This window comes from Symphalangus syndactylus, chromosome 10 (genome assembly GCF_028878055.3).
Source record: "Symphalangus syndactylus isolate Jambi chromosome 10, NHGRI_mSymSyn1-v2.1_pri, whole genome shotgun sequence".
Taxonomy (NCBI): domain Eukaryota; kingdom Metazoa; phylum Chordata; class Mammalia; order Primates; family Hylobatidae; genus Symphalangus; species Symphalangus syndactylus.
Window position 1 is genome coordinate 24,440,741 of NC_072432.2, and position 24,260 is coordinate 24,465,000.

Here is a 24,260-nt window from a genome sequence, read left to right on the forward strand (position 1 = left end):
TAGAAGGGAAGCCTTGCCAAGGACTCTTTTACCCTCACTATCTGCCTAAATAATTTCTTTCTAGCTCCTGTATCAATGCCATCCAGATAGTATTATCCATCTGTCATCACCATTTCCTCTAACATTTAAATCAAGTGGTTTGAGTGCTGACCACTTACCTCTATTCAGAGGTCATCTATCTTCTCTTAAAATGTTTGGGGTGAAAGGAATTTGTTTCGTGTTCACTGTCGGATTAGTGCAGGCCGTACCTGACTTCTGTGGTGTCGGAACTCCATGATCTCTCCTATGATCCACTTTTATTTTGCTTCTTTGCTCCTTTTATATATATATATATATTCTTCAACGTTATTAAAATAAGGTGGGTGTTTGGAAAATAATCTTGCTGATGTTTTGGAGAAAACAAAGAATGTTAGATACTACTTTTCCTAAAAATAAAACTACCATACACCAACACAGCTCTGACCAGGGCCCTCCATAGAACATATATATATATTTTTTTTTTCCAAGATGGAGTCTCACTCTGTCACCCAGGTTGGCATACAGTGACACAATCTCAGATTGCAACCTCTGCCTCCCGGGTTCGAGTAATTCTCCTGCCTCAGCCTCCCAAGTAGCTGGGATTACAGCTGTGTACCACCACACCTGGCTAATTTTTGAATTTTTAATTGAGATGGGGTTTTGCCATGTTGCCCAGGCTAGTCTCGAACTGCTGACCTCAGGTGATCTGCTCGTCTTGGCCTCCCAAAGTGTTGGGATTATAGGTGTTAGCCACTATGCCCTGCCTTTTTTTTTTCTTTTTTTAAATCATCCTGGGGTTCCACTTTCTTTAGCTAATTTTCCAGATTCTAACCCAAATCCTTGTCAACTCTTTTCATTTAAATCTGTTTAGCTAGACTGTTTAATTATCCCTGATGGGTCTTGTGTTTTATAGCCACATAGACCCATTAGTAAATTTCCTTCCACTTAGAGAAATAGTTATTTCCCTAAGAAAAATGTTCCTTCCTACTAAGCTAGTGGACTCAAATGGCAGCAAATTTTCACAATAACGTTTCATCAGTTATACCAAGTTAACATGTAATTTAACAGAATCAAATAAACATATAATATCTATTACAAACTCTAATAAGGAGAGGATTAAGGCAAGAAGGTAATTTAAAAGCTACTTCAGTAGTCAAGGGTGAGGAGATGGGAAGGGAAGTAAGAATGAAAGGAAAATAGGGATTAATGGAGCTTGTCTCATTGGAAATGAGAATGGAGGAGAAAGGGACTCTCAAGATCAGTTTGGAGTTTTGAGCACTGGAGAGCAGCATTCTTCTGGTACCACTGTCAGGAAATGAGAGTGAGATGAGAGCTCCAATCCAAGGAGAAAGGACAAAGTGTTGTGAATTATAAATGACTTGTGTTATCTGAGTGAAAATGTCCAGCAGGCTGTGGAAATTGGGGAGGAGAGTTCAGGAGAGAGATTAACATTTGTAATGTAAGTTTCTGATTTATCAACCTTGAAGATGAATGGTGTTTTTTTTGGTGAGGAGTGTGGAGAAAAAAACAAGAGACATGTGATATAGTTAACATTTATTTCTGCTTATTTTTTAAAACATGGTGACTGCAGGCATATCCTTAACTCAGCAACAGTTAGGGACTATCTCTATGAAAAAGCTTTCAGAAAGAATAAAATGTTAATTTGTAAAGAATAGATTTTTACCTACAAACACACAATTCATATAACAGCTTAAATATTTTAATAACTATGTTACAATAACAGTAGCTAACATTATTTAATACCAACTATATACTAGGTGCTGTTTTACATGTTCGCAACTCATTTTTCCTTATCATGTAGGTTATCATTTTATCATTACAATTGTACAAAGAAGAAAACTGAGGTACAGAGATGTTAAATAAGTTCTCCAAGGTCCTGTTGCTATTAAGTGGTATAGCAAGGAACTGAATCCAAATAGTTTGATTTGAAATACATATATATATTCAAAATATATATAATATGTAATAAGTATATAATTTATACATCTATATTATAAATAGATATTTTGAATCAAACTACTTGGATATATATAATATATGTAATTATATATTATATATAACCAACTTGGATTTGTATATTATACATATATTATATATTATAATATATAATATAATTACATATTATATAATTTATATAATTAATACATGTATATTATATAAAATATATGTAACATATGTATATTATCATATAATATATATGTATATTATAATATATAAAATATATAATATAATATGTATATTATATATTATATATAATCTGTATATGTAATACATAATTTTATGTATATATAGATATATACATATGAAAATATATACAATACATACACTATATATACATATATGTATATAATGATATAGGTATATTATACGTGTATGTATATATAATGTATATTCTATAATATATAGATTATATCACATATATAATATGTATATTTTATAATATGTGTATTATATATCCAACTTGGATACATATAGAATAAATTTATAATATATTATATATATACTTGGAGCTATATCTATAACATATTTATATATTACAAATTTATTAATATATAATATTAATATATAATATATATTATAGATCTCTCCAAGTAGTTTGATTAAAAATATCTGTATCTATCTATATAATATATATTAATTTATATTATGTTATAATATAACATTATATATCTATATTATAATGTTTTAATTATAATCTATATTTAATTATAATCTAAATTATTATAGCATAAATGGTATAACATATTATTATATCATATATGATATATGATATAAATTATATAATATATGATATATGATATAAATTATATAATATATATTATATAACTACATATATGATATAAAATATATATTTTTTGAAAAAATATATTTTGAGTCAAACTACTTGGTTTCAGATACTAGCTATATCTTGGATTCAGATGCTAGCCATACTTTTAATCACTATGTTATACTGCCTTTGTATAAAACTATCTCTACACAATAATCTTTGCCAGGCCTTTGCAAAATGGTTCTATTTTCTAAGTAGTTACACTTATTTTTGTATAAAGAAAATATGACTTTTTTAGGGATACCTATTGACAGATTTTTCTATAGGTTGTGGATGTTTCTCAGTGGACTTTTAATAGAGTGATAGACAGCATATGGCTTGAAAGGAAATATATTGGTACAGCATATTATACAGGGATGAAATAATTTACCATAGAAAAACGATCTGTTATGTTTTGCTGCATCCAGATCAATTGTAAACCTAAAAATCTGGGCTGATTTCTTGAAAAATAAAATATTTATGTTGTAAACAAGGTTGAATAATGCACATGTGTTCATCACATCCATGAACAAAGCCTCCAACATCAGTGATATTCATTAATAAGGATGGAATAATGTCTGCCATCAACATGCCAATTTTATATCGATTTGGGTAATTAGAAAATCGGAAAGTGGCTTCTTTTTAAGTTTCTCAGATCAATCATACCAGAGTATCTTTTCTTAGTGGTGTCTTGGGCGGTCTCCACATCATAATGTCACATTCAGTCATTTCTTCTTCTTTTTTTTTTTTTAAGAACAAGTCTTGCTCTGTCACCTGGGCTGGAGTGCAGTGGCGTGATCTCTGCTCACTGCAACCTCCGCCTCCCTGGTTCAAGCAATTCTCCTGTCTTAGCCTCCTGAGTATGTGGGATTATAGGTGCGTGCCACCACTCCCAGCTAATTTTTTGTATTTTTAGTAGAGATGGGATTTCACCATGTTTGCCAGGCTCGTCTAGAACTCCTGACCTCAAGTGATTCACCCGCCTCAGACTCCCAAAGTGCCGGGATTACAGGTGTGAGGCACTGTGACAGGCCACGTTCAGTCATTTTAACAAGTCACAGAAAAGTAATTTCCAGTCAATGTTTAGATAATGGCAGAAAATGTGCAATAGGATAGCATGAGGATGACATCTAAGGCAAGAGTGGATAAGATTTGGAGAACCGGCCAGGTGTGGTGGCTCACGCCTGTAATCCCAGCACTTTGGGAGGCCGAGGCGGGCAGATCACAAGGTCAGGAGATCGAGACCATCCTGGCTAACACGGTGAAACCGTGTCTCTACTAAAAATACAAAAAATTAGCCAGGCACGGTGGCGGGCGCCTGTAGTCCCAGCTACTCGGGAGGCTGAGGCAGGAGAATGGCATGAATGTGGGAGGCAGAGCTTGCAGTGAGCCCAGATCATGCCACTGCACTCTGGCCTGGACGAAAGAGCAAGACTCCGTCTCAAAAAAAAAAAAAAAAAAAAAAGATTTAGAGAACCAAAGGGAAGATGGGACACAATTGCAAAATGCCAAGAACTGGAGCTCAAGATGGAGCATGGATGCAAAAGCAGGTAAATGCGAAACAGTATGAACACATAAGAACTGAACATAGGAGATGGTTGTAGGGAAAAATCCAGGTGAGTATTGCTGCATTTCACTATCATATTACCTATCCTATGCCAGACATTTGAGATACAGTGATGACTCTGCATTTCTTTGTTTTTGAGAATGTTTGCGTTGATTTCTTTACACCTGGAATTGGCATGGTCACCCAAGTGCTTCTAGAGAGTGGCATGTTTCCTATTGCAGGCTCTCTTTTATAACACTGTGAGACAGTGATGTTCCTTGCTTTTGTTTTTGTTGTGTTTTGTTTTTCTTGTGCAGGTTGTTTTTCAAGGTCAAATGGTTTCAACTTATGAACAGGATGAAGTCATTGCTATTGATGATATATGTTTCAGTTCAGGCTGCTTGCCTGCCAATGGTAAGAACTTTTTCTCTCATTTTGATCTTTATTGTGTATGAAGATTTCAGTGCAATTTAAACATTGTAATGACTTTAATCTGCTGTTTATTTTTGTCTGATGTTTTCATGTGGGATATTTTTCCTTATTCTAATACATTGTATAATAGTGACTGGATCTATATTAGGAGTGAAGATTGGCTGTTTTTCACTGACTAATGCTGTAAAGAACTGAATGGGATAATTTAGTCTCAGGCTTGAAATCTTGTAGCAATGTTTACAGTGGCTAAAGTTAAGTCTTAACAAGAGAACTCTGTGCCTTCTAGGAGACTGGGAGAAAACTAGCCTCCATAGAATTGAAATTGTCTTCTTGGACAATTGGTTTGATTATTCTGCTGAAAGATACAAAATAGAGATATTAGTTATAATCAATTTTCTATTTTGACACATCAATAAACCACATAGATCAGATATAAATTTTTATTTATATTGTTCCTTTGATTATATTAACTGAATAATATTCTATTCTTCATTTATATTATTTCCAAAACAATTCAGCATTAAAATTAAAATAGCATAAAGTATCAAGTTTAATCTAATAATCAAAAAGAATCAGTCATATATATATAGTTCAGGGTTTTTTCTTTTAAGAATTTTTTAGTATTGTGGCATAATGTAACAGAATAAAGACAGCTGTTTTATAGATAAGGCTTCTGAGTTCAATTTGGTACAAAGATATAGTTGTGGTAAATAATATCTCAAGACAAGAATAGATGTCTTCATCTACTTAAGAAAGACCATGGATCTTGATACTGTGCTTGGTTTTTAAAAAGTTTTATTTTATTTTCAATTGACACATAATTGTACATATTTATGGGATATTATGTGATGTGATGTTAAATACATGTATACATTGTGTAATGATTAAATCAGGGTAATTATTTGTTATCTCAAAAAGTTATCTTTTCTTTGTAATAAGAACATTTGAAATTCTTCTAGTTATTTTGAAATAATATAATATTGTTAACTATACTGTGTAATAGAAAAACAGAATTTATTCCTCCAATCTATCTGTAATTTCATACCCATTGACCAGTTTCTACACACACACCATCCATGCTATCCTCCACAGCCTCTGTTAACCACTATTCTACACTGTACTTATATAAGATAGACTTTTGAAAATTTTCCAAATGAGTAAGATGGTATAGTATTTGTTTTCATGTGTCTGGCTTATTTCATTTAATATCTTCCAGATTCATCCATATTGTCACAAATGATAGACTTTTATTCTTTTTATAGTTAAATAAAAAAGAATTCTATTCCATGTATATTACCACATTTTCTTTATCCATTCATCCATTGATGGACACTTAGGTTGATTCCATATCTGGGCTATTGTAAATAGTTCTGCAATAAACATGGGAATGCAAAAATCTCTTTGACAGAGATTGAATTTGTATCTCTTTGATACTCAGAAGTGGGATTGATGAATCATTTGGTAGTTCTATTTTCAACTTTTTGAGGAACCTCCATACTGTTCTGTATGATTGTGCTAATTTACATTTCTATCAATAGTATGTAAGTATTCCCATTTATCCACATCTGAACCAGCATTTGTTAACTTTGACTTTTTGTTAATAGCCATTCTGATAAGTATGAGATGATATCTCATTGTGGTTTTAATTTGCATTTCCCTGATGATTAATGATGCTGAGAATTCTTTTCATATTCTATTTATTGGTCATTTTTCTGTCTTTTTCTGAGAAATATCTATTGAGGTTTTCTGTCCGTTTTCAAATTTGATTATTTGTTTTCTTGAAAATGAGTTGTTTTAAGTTTCTTATGTATTCTGGGTATTGACCCCTTATTAGACACACAGTTTTCAAACATTGCCTCCGATCCTGTAGGTTGTCTCTTCATTCAGTTGTTCCCTTTGTTGTGAAGCTTTTTAGTTTGATGTAATCTCATTTTCTTAAAAGGACTGGTATTATTTATTTATTTATTTAATGAGCGAAGTATTTTACATATTTATGGGGTACATGTGAGTTTATTACATGCACAGAATGTATTCAGCCTCCCTTTATATTCCCTTCCCACCCACTCACCCTTCACAGCCTCTAGTATCTATCATTCTATTCTCTATTTCCATGAGATCAATTTTTTTAGCTCTGTGTGACAGGTTATTAGTTATTTATTAAATAACTAATAAATAATAACATTTATTAAATGTTTGCTAGAATTTAGTAGTGAAGCCATCAGGTTCTGGGTTGTTCTTTGGTGGGAGACATTTTACTACTGATTCGATCTGTTCAGATTTTCTATTTCTTCAATTTTAGTAGGTTTTCTGTGTCCAGAAATTTATCTATTTCTTCTAGGTTTTCCAGTATATGGTTGTTCATAATGGTCTTTTATGATCCTTTGTATTTCTGTGCAACCAGTCATAATATCTCCTTTTTCATCTCTCATGTTATTTGAATCTTCTATCTTTTTATCCTTAGTCCAGCTATTGTTTGTCAATTTTGTTTATCTTTTTTTTTTAAAAAAACAACTTTTTGCTTTGTTGTCTTTGGTGTTGTTTAGTCTCTATTTCATGTAAGTCTGCTCTGATCTTTATCATTTACTTCCTTGTACTAATTATGGGTTTAGTTTCTTCCTGTGTTTTCTAATTCCTTGAAGTATAACATTAGGTTGTTTGAGATCTTTCTAATATTTTGATGTAGGCATTTATTGCTATAACCTTCTCTCTTAGAATTGCTTTTGCTGTATCCCATACGTTTTGGTAGTTTGTATCTCTATCTTTATTTGTCTCAGGGAATATTTAAGTATTATTTTTAATTTTATCTTCGGCTTATTCTGTTCTTCAAAGGTATGATTAGTTTTCATGTCTTTGTATAGTTTCCAAAGTTCATTTTGTTGTTGAATTCTAGTTTTATTCCATTGTAGCTGGAAAAGATAATTAATATGATTTTGATTTTTACAAAATTGTTGAGACTTGTTTTGTGGCCTAACATATGATGTATCCTGGAGAAAATTCCATGTGCTGTTGGGAAAATGTATATTTTGTAATTATTGAGTAGAATTTTCTGCAAAATATGTTTTAGGTTTATTTGATCTAGAGTTCCATTTAAATATGATGTTTCTTTTTTCAGTTTCTGTCTGAATGATCTGTCCATTACTGAAAGTAAGGGGTTAAAATCCCTTCTTATTATTGTACTGCAGTCTGTCTATTTCTATACATCTAGTAATATTTGCTTTATATATTGGGAGGTCTAGTTTTGGGTGAATATTATTTACAAGTATTTTGTCCTTTTTCTAAATAGATCCCTTTATCATTATATGATGACCATCATTATCGATTTTTTCAGTTTTCAAATTAAAGTCTATTTTATCTGATATAGTTATAGCTACTGCTGGTCTCTTTTGGTTTCTATTTGCATGGAATATTTTTCTTCCATTCCTTTACTTTCTCAGTCTATGGGTATTCTTACAGGTGATGTGAGTCTCTTGCAGGTAGCATATAATTTGGTCTTATTTTTTAATCCACTCATCCACTCTACATATTTTGAGAATTTAATCCATTTATATTTAATGCTATTATTGACAAATCAGGACCTACTCCTTTCATTTTATTCATTATTTTCTGGTTATTTTGTAGAAATCTGTTTCTTTCTTCTCTTGTTGTTTATCTTTGTGGTTTGGTGGTTTTATATAGTGATAAGTTTTGATATTCTATTTCTCATTTGTTTATCTGCTGTAATTTTTTCTCTTTGGTTACCATGGGGCTTACATTTTAAAAATCTTATAGAACACTATTTTAAACTGATAACAACTTAAGCTTGGTTGCATGCAAATATTCTAGAATTTTACTCTCCTCTCACAATTTGTAATTATGTTACCTTAATTTATGTCTTTTTATATTACATATTCTCTAACAACATGTTGTGGCTGTGGTTATCATTGATGATTTTGACTTTTACTCATCATCCTAGAGATTTGAAAGATTATATAACACCATTACAATAATTAAGTATTCTGAATTTGATTATAAATTTACCTCTACAAGTAAGTTTTATATTTTCATAGGATTTCATAGTAATAATGAATATCCTTTTATTTCCAGTTAAAGCACTCCCTTAAGTATTTTTGGTAAAGTCATTATAGTGGTGATTAATTCCCTGAGCTTTTTCTTGTCTGTAAAAGACATTTTTCTCCTTAATTTCCAAAGAATAGCTTTACTAGATAGAATGTTCTTGGCTAGCAGTTTCTTTTTCTTTTAGAACTTTGAATAGGTCATTCCATTCTCTCCTGGCCTGCATGGTTTCTGCTGAGAAATCTGTTCATATTCTAATGAATTCCTATAGCTATGATTTGATGCTTTTCTCTTGCTACTTTTAGAATTATCTATTTGTCTTTGACTTTTGGTAATATGATTATAATGTATCTTAAAGAGGACATCTTTACGTTGAATCTAATGCAGACTTTGGGCTTTGTGGATATGGATGTTCATATTTCTCCCAAGGCTTGGGAGGTTTTTGGTTATTATTTTAATAAGTAAGATTACTGTGCCTTTCTTCATCTTTTCTCCCTCTGGAAATTGTATAATGCAAAACTTTGTCTGCTTAATGGTTTCCCACAGGTCACATAGGCTTTGCCTGCTGTTTTTCATTGTCTCTTCTTTTTTTCCCTCCGAAGCTATTTCAAAGACTTGTCTTCAAGTTCAGAAAATCCTTATTCTACTAGTGTGTTACTGACACCCTCAATTGTATTTTTGTTTCTTTTGTTGATATCCTCAGCTACAAGATTTCTGTGTTATAAGTGATATCTCTTTGTTCAATTAATTATTGAGCTCATGAATTGTTTTTCTAATTTTGTTGTATTGTCTATATTCTCTTTATCTGATTGAGTTACCTTAAAATTATTATTTTGAATTTCTTTTTGGGCAATATATAAATTTCCGTTTTGGTGGGGGTCAGGTACTGGAGAGTTATTGTGTTTCTTCTGTGGTATCATGTTTCTTTGCTTTTCTGTATTTCTTGTTTCCCTATGTTGATATCTGTGGAACTGGTGGAGTAATTGCTCCTTCCAGTTTTATAGAATGGCTTTCAGGGGGAAATAGTTTCACCTGTGTTTTAGAGTATTGGTTAGATAGGGTAACTTTACTACACATGTGCTTTAGAGTGTTGGTTAGGTAGAGTACACTGACTTTGGTTCCGGGTGGCACAGTAGTGTAGTCTGTGAGCAATTTCTTCAGCTGTAGTCAACATCAGTAATACCTGAAGGTGTCTCATTGGCTTAGGTTATAGGAGTTTGTGCAGCTCCTTGGACAAGCCTCCCCACTGGAGGTGGGGATGCTGGGCTGTTCTGAATGCCAGGTGTGCATGAGAGCTGTTATGTTACTGGGTCAAGCGTTACCTCCCTGTCAGGGACAGAAGTGTTGGGCTGTTTTGTGTATTGAGGGTTTGTCAGGGCTGCTCCACTGTCAGGTTGGGTGTGGCTTCTTTGCTGATGTTCATGGTGCCAGACTGTTTCACATGCAAGGATGCATGAGGACTGCTTTATCTCCAGGTCAGTCATGACCTCCCTGATTGGCAAGACTGCCTATAATTTGGGGGACAAGGCATCTCATAAGCTTGGCCACTGGGGTTGCAGCAGCACCACTAGGTATAGGCTTCAAATAGCTGGGATGGTGTGCTGCAGCCACTTGAATTGGAAGACTGGAGTGCCTTCTGGCAATTTATTCACAGAAGTAGAGAGCTATAGCTTCTTGGATGGAGAATGGCACACTACCATGTGGGCACACAGCGTAGTGCCAGCAGATCCTCATGGATGGGGAGAGGCAGTGGCTACTGGACCCCAGAGAAAGATGCACTCTAGTCATGGCTCCAGTCCCAAGATAGCACTTTATAGCAGCAATGTAGATCATGGGAAGAGAAGGCACAACGTGGGCTCCTTCTTTGAAGCAGCATAACCAGGTCAACTTCTGCCAGTGACCTTAGACTGGGCTTAGGGCCTGTGATGACTTCAGAGTTCTATAGCATCAAAAACTGTGGCAACTGATCTTTGATGGGGGATGCTGGGGGCCTCCTGCTTACCTTTTCTTTGCAAGGATAATTACTTCTGATTCTGAACCTCTCCCAACTGGGGAGACAGGGCAGTAAAGATAGGGTATTTTCTTCAATTTTCTATGAATCCATTCTGAGTCTCCATGCTCTACAGGGTCACTGCTATTCCCCTGAAACACTCCGATCCTTTCCCTCAACTGCTGTAGTCAAAATGTGCTTGTTTATTCATTGTTTTAGTCCTTTTAGTGGAGGGAAAATACATCAGGCATCTCTAGTCAGTTGTCTTGCTAACATCACTCCAGTCTGTGCTTGGGTTTTTAACATCCCTTCTGTTAGTGTAAGAGCTTACAGATAGATGTTTCCTGCCATCTAGACCAAGCCTGGGTTTTATAGAAGCTGGTGACAGCTGCTTCTAACACTGGAACATGTAAAGTTCTCATTTGCTTTTGTATTTTTAGAGCTCAGCATTTATCAGGTGAGAAATCACTATATGCTACATTTTAAAGTATATCAATTGAAATAGAGAACTTTAAGGGAACAGATTATAAACCCCCTGCCTCAAACCTAGAAGTAAATAATTAAAGTATCATCCTCAATGCCATTTCACTATTAGAAAATAACATTTATTGGACTTATCAAAAGGGATACAATATATCAATAGAGAACATATGGCTAACTGAAGGCAATGCAGCCTCTACTGCTGACTGCTTTGTTATTTAAAGTCTCCTCTCATACCCCCTCTTCTGTTACTTTGCATGGTATTCCTGGGTGCAGAGCAAAGCCAGCTTAGTTTTAATGAGACATCTGATTCTTGACCCTGATCCCTTCAGCAATGTCTTTATATATCTCAATTTTATAGTTTCTGCAGAGTTCAGGGTCTGTCAAACAAAATGATCCCTGACTAGTGTACTAGTGTTACTCTTTGGCTAGTCTGGCTAATCACATTCAAAGGAGAAAAAGGCAAGGAAATCACCTATTGGCTGGACTTTCCTACTGTTGGGAAGTTAGGAATTGGTTGCTGCCATTGAAACTGTATTTGCATTACAAATTTACAAACACACATGCTTGGGTGGTGCTTGGGAATTGAGATGGCCTGTAATAAGATTCTGCTATCATTTTTTATATAAATTTATCTCTATCTTTGTCCCTGGGAACCAAAGCCATTTCCCTACTTACCCATGATCTATATACTGGGACAAAGACCAGGTAGATGGGCCATCATATATATTCAGAAGACAAATGTCAGATTTGTAGTAAGTATTTAAAAAGACTGTGTAAAATCACTACAGAAGTATAAAAGCAATCACAGTACAAGTGAGACTTCAGAAAGATGAATATTCAGAGGAAAATTGTGATCAAATAGAAAAACATGAGCATCTACAATTTTTAAGATAATTGTTCTGACATCATTATAGCCATAATGTATTTGTGGTGGTGTGGAAATGAAATTTACTAAAGATGAGGCATCAATAAATGTTAAAACTCATTTATTGTCTAAGCCTTTCACATGAATATGAAATTTATATAACATGACAAGCTTTGGGACTGGAGAGGGGGACTTTGAAATCTAAGACTGAAGTCATCAATGCATATGGAAAGTAGACCTACATGTATGACAGAGGGCAATAAGCTGAATATCATGAACCAAGATGTTTGCACACATTCAAAGATAAATACTTGTGTTGAAGCAACATTGGGGATTTAGATGAACTGCAATCCTATTTTTAGGCTTTGCCTTTTACGGGGCATTGCAAATGATGTCATCTCCTGGGAATGCCGCAAAGGAAGTGGTTTTCTTACGGAGAAAGCCAGGATTCAGATGAGGTCACCTGGTATGTTCTTTGAAGATGAGGACACAGAGTTGTCTGTTTTTGTTTTTCAAATAAAATAAGGATTGGGGTCATATTTACATTTTTGGGAGGAAAACACAGCAGCATGAAGATTAATAATAGAGGAAAAACATAAAGCATTATGGGATGAGATTGGCACTTGGCTGGGGCTGCACTTTGTAAATGGCAGAAATGTGAGACATTGTAAAATTAAGTAGCATTAAATTGCCAAATGGGACTCTCTAGCCAAGTTCAGGCACTGTCGTAACAGACTAAACCTAGTTAATCATCAGAATCACATCGGGGAGTGATTGATTCTGGGCTTCACTCCAGTGATAGATGGGAATCACTGTAAATGGAGCCTGAATTTTAAATAAGATTCTCAGGATATATTTTTTTAAATTTATGAAGCCAGTAAAGCCCAGGCTTAAGAATAGGACTAGCATTTGGGAACAACAAGGTCTGGTATCCTGCTGATGATTGTACTTGGGGCAGAGTGCCAGCTAACTAGAATGAGTAGTTTCAGTCTCATGTAATCCTGATGGTTGTGCTTGGGGTAGGGGTGGGGGGAGTATCGGAGACATGCAGTCCAGCATCTTCTGGACGTCATCATCAGAAAATCCTATTCCTGTGGAGGATAGGGATAGGGCTTCTTGGATTTGGATGCAAGAAAACAGGCAAGTTTGCTTAAATTACTTAAGGAAATGGAGGAGATAATTATGGCAAAGGTTCATCAGCCCCAATACTGTTAGAGTCAGGTACCAAGGAATTTATTTTTTTGTATCTGCCTTACTACCTTATGCTTGCCACTTTATGGCTACACGATGACTGTTAAAGGCCTGTACATCTCAAATTTGGGGCAGGAAGAAGGTAGAAATAAGAAGGGGCAACGTTTTTGGCCACATCATTGGCTTGACTATTTTATCTGGATAACTTTAGTTGCTAGTCAGGCTAACAAAACTGAATATTTAGCTTTTAGCCTTTGGAATAGAGGTAAGCAAGGAGAACAGATTTATGAGTGGAATAAGTAAATAAATATATTATATACAGAAACTGAAAATCAACATGTTTAGAAGTAAATTCCAATTTTCTTTCAAAATCTGTTCTCTCTCTTTCATTCCCTGTTTTAGTCATTGGCAGTTGTTTTGTCTCGCTCAAAAAGCTAAGAGTCATTTTTACATATTCTTCTCTTTTTCATCCTTATATCAATTTGGCTAAAAAATATTATTGAGAGAATGTCCTACCTCATTTCTTAAATTTTCTCCTCTTATCTATTATTATTATTTATCCAACACTGACTTTGTTCCAGCCCACATTTTTTTTTCCCTATGGGATATTTTTTTTCTTCCAATTTTAATGTATTCTACTCAACAATCTACTTCCAACAGATTTTACTTTATAACAGACACCTATGGCCAGGTCTCCACTTCTCATAGGTCCATCAATAAGTCTTACTGCCTCCAGGACAGAATTCAAATATTTTATCATGATATTAGCTCCTCACAATACTACTCTTTTTCAGTAGTCCAATGTCCTCCTTCACAATTCCCCCAAGAATCCCATACTCTGGTCAAAGCAAATTACTTGTGAGTTCAGCAACACAGTGTCCTCTAATTCTTGGGTATTATGGAAACCTCTTTTCCTCTGCCTGAAAGCCGCATTCCATGACTTTTCTTTTTCTTCTTCTTTTTTTTTTTTTTTTTTTTTTATTATTATACTTTAGGGTTTTAGGGTACATGTGCACAATGTGCAGTTTTGTTACATATGTATCCATGTGCCATGTTGATTTCCTGCACCCATTAACTCGTCATTTAGCATTAGGTGTATCTCCTAATGCTGTCCCTCCCCCCTCCCCCCACCCCACAACAGTCCCCGGAGTGTGATGTTCCCCTTCCTGTGTCCATGAGTTCTCATTGTTCAATTCCCACCTATGAGTGAGAACATGCGGTGTTTGGTTTTTTGTCCTTGCGATAGTTTACTGAGAATGATGTTTTCCAGTTTCATCCATGTCCCTACAAAGGACACGAACTCATCATTTTTTATGGCTGCATAGTATTCCATGGTGTATATGTGCCACATTTTCTTAATCCAGTCTATCGTTGTTGGACATTTGGGTTGGTTCCAACTCTTTGCTATTGTGAATAGTGCCGCAATAAACATACGTGTGCATGTGTCTTTATAGCAGCATGATTTATAGTCCTTTGGGTATATACCCAGTAATGGGATGGCTGGGTCAAATGGTATTTCTAGTTCTAGATCCCTGAGGAATCGCCACACTGACTTCCACAATGGTTGAACTAGTTTACAGTCCCACCAACAGTGTAAAAGTGTTCCTATTTCTCCACATCCTCTCCAGCACCTGTTGTTTCCTGATTTTTTAATGATGGCCATTCTAACTGGTGTGAGATGGTATCTCACTGTGGTTTTGATTTGCATTTCTCTGATGGCCAGTGATGAGGAGCATTTCTTCATGTGTTTTTTGGCTGCATAAATGTCTTCTTTTGAGAAGTGTCTGTTCATGTCCTCTGCCCACTTTTTGATGGGGTTGTTTGTTTTTTTCTTGTAAATTTGTTTGAGTTCATTGTAGATTCTGGATATTAGCCCTTTGTCAGATGAGTAGGTTGCAAAAATTTTCTCCCATTGTGTAGGTTGCCTGTTCACTCTGATGATAGTTTCTTTTGCTGTGCAGAAGCTCTTTAGTTTCTTCTTCTTCTCGTTTTTCCTCTCCTTCATCCTCTCCCTATCCTCCCCACCTTCTCTTCCCTCTTTTCTCCCCATTTCTCTCCCCTCTGTCCTCCTCCATTTCTCCTCCCTCCTTCCTCCACCTCCTTTGCCCTCTTCCTCTCATTTCCTTTTTCTTCCTTCTTCTCCCTTCTGCCTTCTTTATTCCTTCCTTTTCTTTCTGTCTTTTTTCTTTTTTTTTGTTTTTGATACTCCCACTATTTACGCTCAGGTTTCTGAGCATAAGTTTCTTGTGAGTTGAGGTTTCTTGTGCAGGGAATTTTACCCTATAGACTATCCCTCCACATTGCCACTGCCACCCCCTACACACATACACACACACACACGCACAAACACATACACACACACACACACACGTGTATTGATTTATCTCCATGACTAAATTCTAAGTGCCTTGAGGCATAGTTCCTACCCTGTCTAATTCATCTGTGGAACCCTAGAACAGAACAAGCACTTAATAAATATAGATTGACCAAATGATTGAACAAAGAACATGTGCAGTTATTCAAATACCAAATATTTGAGATTTTGGATGATTTCTTCTTCCTTGTGAGATACATGTGCTCTATTCCATAAAAAAGCAGATTTAAATAAAATATCAGGGGAAGATGTTTTTAAAAGTACTTACATTTGTGCTAAGAATATTACATTATTTCTAGGTTTTTGTTTTAGTATGAAAAATGAAGCTAGGCCCTCAAACTATATAATGAGGCTTTATTGAAGAAGAATTAATGTAGGCCAAGCATTTCCCATATTTTAATAGACATACAGGGGCTTTTGCCATATTATAACAGAAATATTGTATTAAAAAATGAGTGGACTTAAAGAAAATTAGTGGACTTAAGTTCTAACAAAGCCGTCTTGTGGTAAGTCTTTTTGGTTTATAGAAATGATTGTTTAGGAGGCTGAGGTGGGCGGATCACTTGAGGTCAGGAGTTCGAGACCAGCCTGGCCAACATGATGAAACCCCATCTCTACTAAAAATACAAAAATTAGCTGGGCATGGTGGCGTGCATCTGTAATCCCAGCTACTCCAGAGGCTGAGGCAGGAGAATCGCTTGAACCCAGGAAGTGGAGGTTGCAGTGAGCTGAGATGGCACCACTGCACTCCAGCCTGGGTGACAAAACAAGACTCCATCCGGGAAAAAAAAATGATATTTAGGTTTCCTAAAAAGACTTCTTTTCACATACCCGGGCCACTATGCACCTGCCCTACACACCCCAGGGCTAGTATATTAGTCTATTATGGCTGCCATAACAAAGTACCTCAGATTGTGTTACTCAAACAGTAGAAATTTATTTTCTCTTGATTCTTGAGGCCAGACATCCAAGTTCAAAATGTCAGCAGGATTGATTGAGTTTTGTGTCCTTTCTTCTTGGCTTATAGAGGGCTGTTTTCTCCCTGTGTCTTCACATGGTCATTCTATACCTGACTATGACCTAAACTGTAGTTACAAGTACACCAGCCATATTGGATTAAGGCCACCCTGGTTACCTCATTTTACCTTAGTTAGCTCTATAAAGGCCGTATTTCCAAATACAGTCACTTTCAGTAGTACTTTGGGTTAGCAATTCAACATAGGAATTTTGGGAGGTGTGATTTAGCCCATAATAACCAAGTTCCAGACAACTAGAAACAGCTTTTGTGTTCTAGGGCCTGCTAACGTTACTTAAACTAGCCAGTCCTAGGCCTGCTTCCGCTGCCTTCCCTGCTTCTTCTCCTAGAAACCAGAAGAAAGGTTCTTGCCCACATTTCACTCATCTTCCTTTGCCTCCTGACTGACACTGGGACTTTCCCATGTGTTCCCCTCTTCTTGGAGAAGGAGTGTCTAGAGACACCCAAGAGGAGGTCTGTACTCTGGGTGACCAAATAATCTGTATAACAGACCCCCATGACATGAATTTACCTATATAACAAACCCACATATGTACTCTGAAGTTAAAAGCTTTTTTTTTTAAGTAAAAAACAACTCATAGAGCTGAATACTGGAAAATAGGAACTTTACCATATGTAAATTTATAAATGAATTTGAAAATGAAATGACCAATTTTTAAAGTTGAAAAATTCTGATGATGAGGAAGTTTATAATATATAGCTTATTTATTATACTGTTATTTATGAAAATGAAACTATTATTTTACCATATATATTTCTCTTTACTATAAAAAATATATCATGAGGTTGGGAGTTCGAGACCAGCCTGGCCAACATGGTGAAACCCCGTATCTACTAAAAATGTAAAAATTAGCCAGGTGTGGTGGTGAATGCCTGTAATCCCAGCTACTGGGGAGGCTGAGATGGGAGAATCGCTTGAACCCAGGAGGCAGAGGTTGCAGTGAGCCGAGATCACGACACTACACTCTAGCCTGAGTGACTGGGTAAGATTCCGTCTCAAACAAAAAAAAAAAAAAAGAAAAAAATACATATAAGCTATTTTACTTATAAAACTGCTTAGTATTAAGTATTTTCACAGTTTCTGAACACTTTGCAAGTTGGACAATAAAACTAATTTTTTAATATGAAAGAAATTATTTAGACTATTTCCAGATTTTCAAACAATACCATTCTAACCTCTGCCCCTTCCAAGATATGAAAATTTATTGTACATTTATTGAAAGGAGGATCACTTTAGATTTTACCAAAGTAGCTAGTATGAAAAAAAAAATCAAGCCTTGCTATCGTGGTTAAATAAGAATATGTTTAATCACTGATTCTTGAATAACACTGATTCTTAAAGAAACAGCTGATTATAATTTTGTGTAATGATTTCATGCTGTGGCTCATAATCAGAATATTTTGAATATTCTGTGAATATTTTTAGATTGGTTTTTCAGGACTTTGCCTATATCTCATTTGTAAAGCCCTCAAATATACCAGTCGTCCCTTTATTAGAATCTGCATGATGCATATATAGTATCCAGTTAAATAACTAAGGACCTTTTTTATTTTAGTAGCTTCTAGTTTTCTTTTAAGAGACTGTAACTGTTCCTTGAAATCCACTACTAATTAAGGATAATTGACAAATTGTCTAAAACCTCTGGAGTAAAAACTGAATGTCAATTATAACTTTTACCACAATGGCCTTGAGACTTGGACTTCATTTTCTACCCTCTGAGACAGTCTGGACAATTTCATTTAATCTGTTTGTGCAAGATAAGATTTGAAGGATGGCAGGCCCTAGACATGTGGCTTCAGTGGTATAGACACCTTGAAATGGTTGGCAAAGCTTCATTCCACTAATCATGTGTCATTGATAGGGGATTTGAAAACCCCTAAAATAATATTCTACAGACAGATTGTGGTACAATGTAAGAATAAGAGAAAGAGAGTTGGGCATGGTGGCCCACACCTGTAATCTCAGCACTTTGGGAGGCTGAGGTGGGCAGATCACCTGAGGTCAGGAGTTCGATACCAGCCTCAACCTGGCCAACATGACAAAACCTTATCTCTACTAAAAATACAAAAATTAGCCAGGCGTGGTGGCATGCCCCTGTAATCCCAGCTACTCGGGAGGCTGAGGCAGGAGAATCGCTTAAACCTGGGAAGCAGAGGTTGCAGTGAGCCAAGATCGTGCCACTGCACTCCAGCCTGGTCAACAGAGTGAGACTCTGTCTCAAAAAAAAAGGAAGAGTGAGAGGAGAGGAGAGAGGGAAGGAGGGAGAATTAATATGAATATAAATAACTGACATTTTTAAATAGCTTTGAGATCTGGGATTGAATGCACTAAAATAAAAAGAGCTGTCCAGATTTATTGATTGACAGTTTATGCATACCAGGCGAAAATACGTACTCATATACCACTGTTTTTATGGTTGTAAATTCCAGTTTTCAGGCCAAAGGTAGTAAAAGTGGTAGATACTGGCAAAAGAAATGTAATATATTTGACAAAAGCTACGTTTTTAATTCCATGCAATTTGTACTCAACTGTTTTGCTATTTTTGTTTATAGTACTTCTGGGTTTTTTTTTTTTTTGTCTTATGTAAATAGTGACAAATTAGAGATAATATACAACATTTAATTGAACTATGACCAATATTTAGTTATGTAGCTTTAGGGACAGAAGATTTGTAGCTATTATATGAATTTACAAAACTTACAGTTTTAATTGTTTCATGGTAATCGTTATTGTGCAATCTTAGCTTCATTTATTGCCAACATTCCCTTAATTGCATATGCAGCTTTGTTTTCAGTGGATCTTACATTCAAGAGAATTTGCATATTCATCGTTTGTAAACTCCCATTATGAGAAACCAGATTGCGGATGCATTCATAAATCATTTCCATAACCAAATTGCTTCAGTATTATCAAAAATAAAAGTGAAAATGATGTATATTGAGTCTACAATGTTTTAAAATTTTTCATCAGGTTGTTCTTAGGTCATTTATTCATTTATCAAACAAGTATACATTGACCACCTATTATGCCAATAATTTTTTTAGATAGTCGTGTGATAGCAGTGAGAAAACAAATAGTAATCATTGCATTCACCAAGCTTACAATTTAGTCAGGGAGAAAAATGATACTAAGCAAACAAAAAATATAGTTTATGTCAAGTGGTGATATTTGCTATGGAGAACAGTAAAGCAACAAACCGTGATAAGAAGTTCCAGAAATGAGGATGATATGGTGACGTTTAAATAGTCAGTATGGTCACATTAAATATGTAATCCGAGAAAAATAGCCAAAGAATAGAGGAAATAAGCTATGTGAATATTAGATATGTTGACAAAAAGAGTCAAGCTCTGTAAAATATTAAAAGAGATTTATTCTGAGCCAAACATGAGTGACCAATGGCTCATGACACAGTCCTCAGGAGATCCTGAGAACAGGTGCCCAAGGTGGTTGGGCTACAAGTTGGTTTTATACAATTTGGGGAGACATAAAATATCAGTCAATGAATGCAAGATGTACATTGGTTGAGTTTAGAAAGGCAACAACTGGAAGAGGGGGCTTCCAGGTCATAGGTGGATTCAAAGATTTTCTGATTGACCATTGGTTGAGTTATTATCTAAAGACCTGGAATCAATAGAAAGTAATGTCTAGGTTACAGTAAGAGCTGGCAGAGACCAAGGTTTTATCATGTAGATGAAGCCTCCAGGTAGCAAGCTTCAGAGAGAATAGACTGTAGATGTTTCTTATCATACTTAGTTTGTTCTACCAGTAATTGCAAAAGGGAGGAGGGTATAATGAGGCATGTCTGGCTTCACTTTCCCATCATGGCCTGAACTAGTTTTACAGGTTAACTTTGGAATATCCATGAATGAGAGGAGGAGTCCATTCAGATGGTTGGGGGCTTAGGATTTAATTTTTTATTTATAGATCCAGCTATAAATGCAAAGGCCTTGAGGAAAGAGGCCTTGGTTTATATGAGGAAGGTCATAGTAAGGCATTGATGTTTACTTCATGTAGGATGAAAACCCATGGAAGGGCTTTGAGCAGAGGAGACATGATCTGACTCACAAGATTATAGTGGAGCAGGGACAATGACAGGAACACAAATTAAGAAGTTACTAAGACGATTAGGAAAGAGATGATGTTTCCTGAGCCAGAGTTGGTAGTAGTAGTGGAGGTCATAAGATGTAGTTAGATTCTGAATGTGTTTTATCGATAATGCAGAAATTTGCTGATGGATTGCATGTTTGGTGAGAGAGAGAGAGAGAGAGATGACTCATGGAAGACTCCAAATTTTTCACCTTAACTAGAAGGATGTGGTTTCATTAACTGGGATAAGAAAGGATGGGCCGGGCGTGGTGGCTCACGCCTGTAATCCCAGCACTTTGGGAGTCTGAGGTGGGCGGATCACGAGGTCAGGATATCGAGACCATCCTGGCTAACACGGTGAAACCCCTTCTCTACTAAAAATACAAAAAATTAGCTGGGTGAGGTGGTGGGCGCCTGTAGTCCTTGCTACTTGGGAGGCTGAGGCAGGAGAATGGCGTGAACCCAGGGGGGTGGAGACAGCAGTGAGCTGAGATCACACCTCTGTACTCCAGCCTGGGTGACAGAGCAAGACTCCGTCTCAAAAAAAAAAAAAAAAAAAAAAAAAAGAAAGGCTGTGGGAAGAGAAAGTTTAGGCAGAGAAAAATCAGAAGTTTGTTGAGATCTTAACCGCCCAAGGGGTTCACCTTGCCCACTGCCTCAACAGAGCTGATTCATCAAGACAGGGGAGTTGCAATAGAGAAAGAGTAATTCACACAGAGCCAGCTGTGCAGGAGACTAGAGTTGTATTATCACTCAAATCAGTCACCCTGAGCATTCAGGGCGCAGAATTTTTGAGGATAACTTGGTGGGTGGGGGGAAGCCAGTGAGCCAGGAGTGCTGACTGGTCAGAGATGAAATCATAGGGAGTTGGAGCTGTCTTCTTGTGCTCTGTCAGTTCCTGGGTGGGGGCCACAAGATCAGATGAGCCAGTTTATTGATCTGGGTGGGGCCAGCTGATCCATCAAGTTTAGGGTCTGCAAACTATCTCAAGCACTGGTCTTAGAAGCAGTTTAGGGAGAGTCAGAATCTTGTAGCCTCCAGCTGCATGACTCCTAAACCATAATTTCTATTCTTGTGGCTAATGTTAGTCCTACAAAGGCAATCTAGTTCCTAGACAAGAAGGAGGTCTGCTTAGGGACAGGGCTGTTACCATCCTTTTTTAAACTATAAACTAAGTTCCTCCCAAAGTTAGTCCAGTCTCCACCCAGGAATGAGCAAGGACAGCTTGGAAGTTAGAAGCAAGATGGAGTCGATTAAGTTAGATCTCTTTCACTGTCTCAGTCATACTTTTGCAAAGGTGGTTTCAAGATTTAGACCTATTTCTGTGACCCGAGGGAAGAGGCTTAAGTCAGTAACAGGATACTGCTGGAGTGTACAGTTGGAGTCCAGCAAAAATTTGGGGCCTGAGAAATAATTTTATGAGTCATCAGCATTTAGGAAAGGGTTCAGTAGCATGTGACTAGGGGATATTAACAAGGTTGTGGGTGTGTAGAGAGGAGAAGAGATGGAGCGACTGAGCTTTGAGGCAGTCTCATGTTGAGCAGATGAGGGAAAACCACAAAAGAGACTGAGAAGAAAAAATAGGTGGTAACACAATCAGAAAACCAGAAAAGAGTTTTATGCAAAAGGCTGGTGAAGAAAAGATTTCAAGAAAAAGGGAGGGATCAGCTCTGTCCAATATTACTGATATGTCAAGTATGTTGATGAAAAAAATTAAATATGAGATTTAGCAATATAGAGGTCAATCTTGATATATGCAGTTTCAGGGGAGTGGTAAAGGTGACCAAAAAACAAACAAACAAATAAGGAATAAAATACTGATCCATGCTACAACATGGATGAACCTCAAAAACATTTTGCTGAGTGAAAGAAACCAAGCCCAAAGGCTACAACCTCATGATTCCATTTATGTGAAATAGCAGAGTTGGCAAATCCATAGAGATAGAAAGCAGATGTAGTGGCTGCCAGGGTAGCGGGGAGAAGAGAGAATGGTGAAGTGACTGATGGGTACAGGTGATGAAAATGTCTTGGAATTAGGTAGTTTGATGATTGCACAACATTTCAAATTTAATAAAAGCCACTGACTTGTACACTTTTTTGTTGTTGTTAAAGCAGAGTTTCGCTCTTGTTGCCCAGGCTGGAGTGCAGTGGCATGATCTCAGCTCACTGCAACCTCTGCCTCCCAGGTTCAATTGATTCTCCTGTCTCAGCCTCCTGAGTAGCTGGGACTACAGGCATGCGCCACCACACCCGGCTAATTTGTGTATTTCTAGTAGAGACGGAGTTTCGCCAAGTTGGCCAGGCTGATCTTGAACTCCTGATCTCAGGTGATCCACCTGCCTCAGCCTCCCAAACTGCTGGGATTACAGGCGTGAGCCACTGTGCCTGGCCTTTTTTTTTTTTTTTTTGAGTTGGACTCTCACTCTGTTGCCCAGGCTAAAGTGCAGTGGTGCGATCTTGGCTCACTGCAACCTCTGCCTCCTGGGTTCAAGCAATTCTCCTGCCTCAGATTTCCTAGCTGGGATTACAGGTGTGTGCCACCATGCCTTGCTAATTTTTTGTATTTTTAGTAGAGATGGGGTTTCACCATGTTGGCCAGGCTGGTCTCAAACTCCTGAACTCAAGTGATCCACCTGCCTCGGCCTCCCAAAGTGCTGTGATTACAGTTGTGAGTCACTGTGCCCAGCCTACTTGTACACTTTAACATAGATAAAATGGAAATGGTTAATTATATGTTTTGTGAAGTTTATCTGAATTAAAAAAAAAAACTGTTATTGACATAGGTTCAAGAGGGAATAGGAGGGGAAAGAACTGGTGTTGGAGTCAGTGTGAGAATAGGCAGAACTTTGAGAAGTTAGTTGGAGAAGGTTGTTGGATCAGGAGAATGTTTTTCTAAGATGGATGAAGTTTTGGCCATTTAGGTCCTGAAGGAAATGATCTCGTAGAGAAAGAGAACACATCGTTGTAAATGAGAGGAGAGGAAATTGGCAGCATGATTCCTTAAATAGCCAAGCAGAGGTGAAATTTCTGTCTAAATGGAAGATGTCATCTAGAGAAGGGCATGGAGAGTTGACCCACTCCTACAGGGGGCAAAGCATGTGGACAGCCGGCCAGTGAGATTGATGATGGGACTTGTAAAGTTTTCTTCTGATTTCTCTCATTTTCCCAATGAAATGTGAAGCAAGGTGGTGAGCTGAGAATGACAATAGGGAAGGAAGAGCTGGAAGTTAAAAGAGGGAATAGAAGGCTTTGAATAGTTGTCTAGGAATGCCGAAAAGGAAAGAATGAGGGTCACCCTGATGCCATGGAGTGAGTAGTCATGAATACGAAGTCATTTCAGTCTGCATGATTGTGGACA

General features: G+C 36.6%; 1 protein-coding gene across 1 annotated transcript in view; it reads left to right on the plus strand.

Annotated features, from left to right (window-relative positions):
* MALRD1 (MAM and LDL receptor class A domain containing 1) overlaps positions 1–24,260 on the plus strand; it is a 690,246-nt gene that overhangs the window by 49,703 nt on the left and 616,283 nt on the right. The window contains exon 5 of the mRNA XM_063611006.1: positions 4,709–4,805. Coding sequence (XP_063467076.1) covers positions 4,709–4,805 — 97 coding nt within the window. The remainder of the gene's footprint in view (positions 1–4,708; positions 4,806–24,260) is intronic.